This window comes from Physeter macrocephalus, chromosome 11, assembly GCF_002837175.3.
Source record: "Physeter macrocephalus isolate SW-GA chromosome 11, ASM283717v5, whole genome shotgun sequence".
Classification (NCBI taxonomy): Eukaryota; Metazoa; Chordata; class Mammalia; order Artiodactyla; family Physeteridae; genus Physeter; species Physeter macrocephalus.
Genome location: NC_041224.1, coordinates 67913404 through 67921140, shown reverse-complemented (window position 1 = coordinate 67921140; position 7737 = coordinate 67913404). Strand labels below are relative to the sequence as shown.

At 34.8% G+C, this 7737-nt stretch overlaps 1 protein-coding gene across 19 annotated transcripts in view; it reads right to left on the bottom strand.

Moving 5' to 3' along the window:
• SCAPER (S-phase cyclin A associated protein in the ER) overlaps nucleotides 1-7737 on the bottom strand; it is a 491770-nt gene that overhangs the window by 332383 nt on the left and 151650 nt on the right. For 18 of the 19 annotated variants that reach the window (XM_055088136.1, XM_028495131.2, XM_024128925.3 and 15 more), the window contains one exon: nucleotides 4943-5176. In XM_055088136.1, the coding sequence (XP_054944111.1) occupies nucleotides 4943-5176 (234 nt within the window). The remainder of the gene's footprint in view (nucleotides 1-4942; nucleotides 5177-7737) is intronic. The other variant, XM_055088137.1, reaches the window with a different exon arrangement.

Below are 7737 nucleotides of genomic sequence, written 5' to 3'. Positions count from 1 at the left end.
CAGAAAATCTACAAGCCAGAAGGGAGTGGCATGATATACTGAAGTGATGAAAGGGAAGAACTTACAACCAAGATTACTCTACCCGGCAAGGACCTCATTCACATTTGATGGGAAAATCAAAAGCTTTACAGGCAAGCAAAAGCTATGAGAATTCAGCACCACCAAACCAGCTCTAAAACAAATGCTAAAGGAACTTTTCTAAGTGGGAAACACAACAGAAGAAAACGACCTACAAAAACAAACCCAAAACAATTAAGAAAATGGTCATAGAAACATACATATCAATAATTACCTTAAACGTGAATGGATTAAATGCTCCAACCAAAAGACACAGGTTTGCTGAATGAATACAAAAACAAGACCCATATATATGCTGTCTACAAGAGATCCACTTCAGACCTAGGGACACATACAGACTGAAAGTGAGGGAAGGGAAAAATATATTCCATGCAAATGGAAATCAAAAGAAAGCTGGAGTAGCTATGCTCATATCAGATAAAATGGACTTTAAAATAAAGAATATTACAAGAGACAAGGAAGGACACTACATAATGATCAAGGGATCAACCCAAGAAGATATAACAATTATAAATATATATTCACCCAACATAGGAGCAACTCAATACATAAGGCAACTGCTAACAGCTATAAAAGAGGAAACCGACAGTAACACAATAATAGTGGGGGACTTTAACACCTCATTTACACCAATAGACAGATGATCCAAACAGAAAATAAATAAGGAAACAGAAGCTTTAAATGACACAATAGACCAGATAGAATTAACTGATATTTATAGGACATTCGATCCCAAAACAGCAGATTACACTTTCTTCTCAAGTGTGCACGGAACACTCTCCAGGAGAGATCACATCTTGGGTCACAAATCAAGCCTCAGTAAATTTAAGAAACTTGAAATCATATCAAGCATCTTTTTTGACCACAATGCTATGAGATTAGAAATGAATTACAGGGGAAAAAATGTAAACAACACAAACACGTGGAGGCTTAACAATACGTTACTAAACAACCAAGAGATCACTGAAGAAATCAAAGAGGAAATCAAAAAGTATCTAGAGACAAATGACAATGAAAACATAAGGACCCAAAACTTATGGGATGCAGCAAAAGCAGTTCTAAGAGGGAAGTTTATAGCTATACAAGCCTACCTCAAGAAACAAGAAAAATCTCAAGTAAACAATCTAAACGTACAGCTAAAGGAACTAGAGAAAGAATAACAAACAAAACCCAAAGTTAGCAGAAGGAAAGAAATCATAAATATCAGAGCAGAAATAAATGAAATAGAAACAAAAGAGCTAACACCCATCCTTCTCAAACTCTTCCAAAAAATTGCAGAGGCAGGAACACTCCCAAACTCATTTTATGAGGCCACCATCACCCTGATACCAAAACCAAAGATACTACAAAAAAAGAAAATTACAGACCAATATCACTGATGAATATAGAGGCAAAAATCCTCAACAAAATACGAGAAAACAGAATCCAACAACACATTAAAAGGATCATACACCATGATCAAGTGGGATTTATCCCTGGGATGCAAGGATTCTTCACTATACGCAAATCAATCAATGTAAAACACCATATTAACAAATTGAAGAATAAAAACCATATGATCATCTCAATAGATGCAGAAAAAGCTTTTGACAATATTCAACACCCATTTATGATAAAAACTCTCCAGAAAGTGGGCATAGAGGGAACCTACCTCAACATAATAAAGGTCATATATGACAAACCCACAGCAAACGTCATTCTCAATGGTGAAAAACTGAAAGCCTTTCCTCTAAGATCAGGAATGAGACAAGGATGTCCACTCTCACCACTATTATTCAACATAATTCTGGAAGTCCTAGTCACAGCAATCAAAAAAGAAAAAGAAATAAAAGGAATACAAATTGGAAAAGAAGAAGTAAAACCGTCGCTGTTTGCAGATGACATGGTACTATACATAGAGAATCCTAAAAATGCTACCAGAAAACTAGTAGAGCTAATCAATGAATTTGGTAAAGTTGCAGGATACAAAATTAATGCACAGAAATCTCTTGCATTCCTATACATTAATGATGAAAAATATGAAAGAGAAATTAAGGAAACACTCCCATTACCATTGCAACAAAAAGAATACAATTCCTAGGAATAAACCTACCTAGGGAGACAAAAGACCTGTATGCAGAAAACTATAAGACACTGATGAAAGAAATTAAAGATGATACCAAAAGATGGAGAGATATACCATGTTCTTGGATTGGAAGAATCAATATTGTGAAAATGACTCTACTACCCAAAGCAATCTACAGATTCAATGCAATCCCTATCAAGTTACCGATGGCATTTTTTACGGAACTAGAACAAATCATCTTAAAATTTGTATGGAGACACAAAAGACCCCGAATAGCCAAAGCAGTCTTGATGGAAAAAAATGGAGCTGGAAGTATGAGACTCCCTGACTTCAGACTATACTATAAAGCTACAGTAATCAACACAATATGGTACTGGCACAAAAACAGAAGCACAGATCAATGGAACAAGATAGAAAGCCCAGAGATAAACCCATGCACCTATGGTCAACTAATCTATGACAAAGGAGGCAAAGATATACAATGGAGAAAAGACAGTCTCTTCAATAAGTGGTGCTGGGAAAACGGGACAGCTACAGGTAAAAGAATGAATTTAGAACATTCTCTAACACCATACACAGAAATAAACTCAAAATGGATTCGAGACCTAAATGTAAGACCGGACACTATAAAACTCTTAGAGGAAAACATAGGAAGAACACTCTTTGACATAAATCACAGCAAGATCTTTTTTGATCCACCTCCTAGAGTAATGGAAATAAAAACAAAAATAAACAAATGGGACCTAATGAAACTTAAAAGCTTTTGCACAGCAAAGGAAACCATAAACAAGACAAAAAGACAACCCTCAGAATGGGAGAAAATATTTGCAAACGAATCAACGGACAAAGGATTAATCTCCAAAATATATAAACAGCTCATGCAGCTCAATATTAAAGAAATAAACAACCCAATCCAAAAATGGGCAGAAGACCTAAATAGACATTTCTCCAAAGAAGACATACAGTACACCAAGAGGCACATGAAAAGCTGCTCAACATCACTAATTATTAGAGAAATGCAAATCAAAACTACAATGAGGTATCACCTCACACCAGTTAGAATGGGCATGATCAGAAACTCTACAAACAACAAATGCTGGAGAGGGTGTGGAGAAAAGGGAACCCTCTTGCACTGTTGGTGGGAATGTAAATTGATACAGCCATTATAGAGAACAGGATGAAGGTTCCTTAAAAAACTACAAATAGAATTACTGGGAATATACCCAGGGAAAAGCATAATTCAAAAAGACACATACACCCCAATGTTCATTGCAGCACTATTTACAATAGCCAGGTGATGGAAGCAACCTAATTGCCCATCGACAGACGAATGGATAAAGAAGTTCTGGTACATATATACAATGGAATATTACTCAGCCATAAAAAGGAACAAAACTGAGTCATTTGTTGAGACGTGGATCAAGCTAGAGACTGTCATACAGAGTTAAGTTAGTCAGAAAGAGAAAAACAAATATCGTATATTAACGCCTTTATGTGGCACCTAGAAAAATGGTACAGATGAACCAGTTTGCAAGGCAGAAGTTGAGACACAGATGTAGAGAATAAACATATGGACACCAAGGGGGGAAAACCGCGGTGGGGTGCGGATGGTGGTGTGCTGAATTGGGCGATTGGGATTGACATGTATACACTGATGTGTATAAAAGTGATGACTAATAAGAACCTGCAGTATAAAAAACAAACAAACAAACAAACACAAACTAATACTAAACTTTCTTTGGGTTATTTGTATGGAAATATGTTAATACAAATGTTTCAGACATTACATGAAATTTCTAAAAATCTTATATGCTCTGGTACAATGTTATAAGTCATAATTCTAGTTATTACTTTAAAATGTATATCTCAGAAAAAACTAAATTTTCTTGTCAATTGCAAAAAAAAAAAAAAAAACACCTAAATTTGAATTTTTTCTCAACAACTTTTTATATATGCCTATTCCTTTTGAAAGTTACTTTTTAAACAAAGCCAGCATGACCTGTTCTGAATTATACTCAGGCCAAGTATCTTAATACTAAAATGGTAAGGAGAAAGACATGAGCAGAATTAAGTAGTCATCCAAAAACATAAACCTATAAATAATTTTAAGTCAATGCATTTTTAAAGATTCTGCAATAGGGATGATTAATAAATTTCATCTTAAAGACCAACTCCAAGCAAATGACAATAACTGTCTAAAGTACTCTGTTAAGAGAATTCTTAAAGCTAAGTTCATTAAGCACAATTTCTCATCTATCAGAGTGGTAGATGTTGCATAGATAACATTATTATGATAGTTTCTTAATGCTAAAGAACATGTGATCAAATCACACACAAAGTGAATGATTTTGAGCAAGCTATTTAATTCTCACAGTCTCATTTCCTTCCTCTACAAAATAAGAAGAAACTTTACTATATCAAAAGACTGCTATAAGAATAAAATGAAATAACATATATAAAATGCTATGTTAAAAACTTCTTTTAGGGCTTCCCTCGTGGCGCAGTGGTTGAGAGTCTGCCTGCCGATGCAGAGGACATGGGCTTGTACCCTGGTCCAGGAAGATCCCACATGCTGTGGAGCGGCTAGGCCCGTGAGCCATGGCCGCTGAGCCTGCGCATCTGGAGCCTGTGCTCCGCAACGGGAGAGGCCACAACAGTGAGAGGCCCGCGTACCGCCAAAAAAAAAAAAAAAAAAAAAAAAGTGCTTTTAAAGTATAGAGAAATATACATTACAATTTTTTTATTGGGGTTTATGCCTCTTTAATATATTTACTCAGAATTCCGATAAGTTGCTCTTACCAAGTTAGCAGCACTCACATTTGAAATATCTGAAGGATCCATTTCACTTTCTATTCTCGCTTTCTCTTCTGAAAATTTGTCTTCACTTGCTTGCAAAGGTGTGTCAGCTTGCTGAGTAACTGCAACACACTCTGTATCAATGTGAATGGCAGGTATTTCAGAAGTTTGCACAGAACTGTCTTGTAAGAAACTACTGCCAGAGTTCTTGACATCATCCAGTGTACTCACTGTGAACTAACGAAACATATTACAGATTGAATCAGAGATAACGAAAAATACTCACCAACTTATTTCACCCTAGAAAACCTGATTCTGCTTAACCTATCAACTGTAAAGCAGCAGTTGACTAACTGACCGACGACTCAGTCATTTTTTGGTATGTTTCAAGTGTAAGAAGAGAAACCATTAAGCAGCCACAAATTTTATTTGCACATCTACTATATTTAGGACACTGTCTGAAGTGCTTTAGCAAATTAATCAATATATATTGTAATTACATTTTATTTTAGTAGGCTGATTCCTAATAAGTACCCTATACGCCTCACAAAAGAAATCTAGCCACAAGTGTAATACTCTGTCTTATATTCAAATAACTAAAGGTATTTACATGGTTTTTAGTATCAAATGAAGGCACTTTTCACCAAATATGTACTTCCAGGGCATTTTACTCAAAAACATTAAATTCGCTCTCTTAAGATTATTAACACAGCCTCGAAGCATCTTTCATAAACATCCACATAGCACATAATACCAAATCTCAGATCTAAAACAGAAATACACCATAAAAAGTAGAGTATATGTCAGCATGCAGTCTCATTATGCAATTCATATTCTTTAGACTTCAATAGGCTCTCCATTCCCCTTTAGGAATATTTAACACATAACCAACAGAAACATGAAAACCATTTAAACAAACACAACTTTTGCTGAAGTCAAATACATACCCATTTTTTAAAAACTTTCTAGTTTAGTGAATAGGAACAAGCCTTTATTTTCACTTTCTAACAGAGTACAGAAAGAATGCTATGTTTTCCAGCTATACACAGAGTAATGAACTCCAAGGAGAAGAACTAAAATCTAAAATTGTGAATTTAAAACTTACATGACTACTTAAATAAACATTAGATAAACAGTGCAGTGGCCATAAAAACCCTAGTTTGATATAGTATTTATATAAATATTAAACTTGGCCAAGTCATATAAACTACTTTAAAAATCCTACTATTGGTTAGAACTTTAAAGTGTCCCAAAGTGTTCATTTTAGCATAAGCATTATTCAAATTGCATCACAATGTTTATATTGCTATCAACATTATCCATACATCAGTCACCATGGTTTATAATCTTCTCAGTAATATTTACATCAGCATTATTGATCTTCACAATATAGACAATCCTGTTTATTAAAAAATCAATATCAACTTAAATAACAAAATTAAAGCTGAACTATAATGTTGAAAAATATATAAAAATGCTAATTCCATTTTCAGAATGACAGTGGAGAAAACAATTATTAATATTAGCTTGACACCACAAGCAGTGAACTTTTATACTGAAATAATTTAACAATAATTACTCAAAAGTTCTATGTATAGGGCTTCCCTGGTGGCGCAGTGGTTGAGAGTCCGCCTGCCGATGCAGGGGACACGGGTTCGTGCCCCGGTCCAGGAAGATCCCACATGCCACAAAGAGGCTAGGCCCGTGAGCCATGGCCGCTGAGCCTGCACATCCGGAGCCTGTGCTCCGCAATGGGAGAGGCCACAACAGTGAGAGGCCCACATACCGCAAAAAAAAAAAAAAAAAAAAAAAAATTCTATGTATAGACTATTTCTAAAACCTCAAAAAATCACATAAATTTATTCATTACACAAAATCAGCATAATTTTTATACTGTTAAATTTTATAGTTAAAATATAATACATGTACCAAGAATGCTAGATGTTAGTTAAGTGATATAAAAAGTGTTTTCGTCATCAAATTTACCTGCATTTAAAAGTTTCTTAAAGTTTCACCCAACAACTATGTACTGATTACTTCCTATGTATCTATGACTCTGCTCCATATTATGGGAAATTAAAAGGCAACATAAGATAATGCCCACAAGGAGCTTTCAATCTCATGTGGGCACAAAACGTACATACATTAAAGAGTTATAAAACATCAGGAACAATGTAGGATTAAGAGCCATTATTATCATTAAGGAAAAAAAACATGGAAGTTGAGTACAGTTTCTAATAAAAATAAATATCCTACAGGTAAAAGGAGAGAATTTTAAAAGGCAGATACTATTCTGGACTGAGAAATATGACAACTATTTTACAACTTTTTTACTTAGTCCCTGTACCTTATCAAAGAATCTCTCTTATATTTCATTAGTTATTTTACATAAAATTATACTAACTGAACGTAAATCTTTCTGTAAACAAATATCTTTTAAAAATGCATTGCTGAATCAAAAAATCTAGAAACAATAAATGCTGGAGAGGGTGTGGAGAAAAGGGAACACTCTTGCACTGTTGGTGGGAATGTAAGTTCATACAGCCACTATGGAGAACAGTATGGAGGTTCCTTAAAAAACTACAAATAGAACTACCATACGACCCAGCAATCCCACTACTGGGCATATATTCTGAGAAAACCATAATTCAAAAAGAGTTATGTACCAAAATGTTCATTGCAGCTCTATTTACAATAGCCAGGACATGGAAGCAACCTAAGTGTCCATCAACAGACGAATGGATAAAGAAGATGTGGCACATATATACAATGGAATATTACTCCGCCATAAAAAGAAA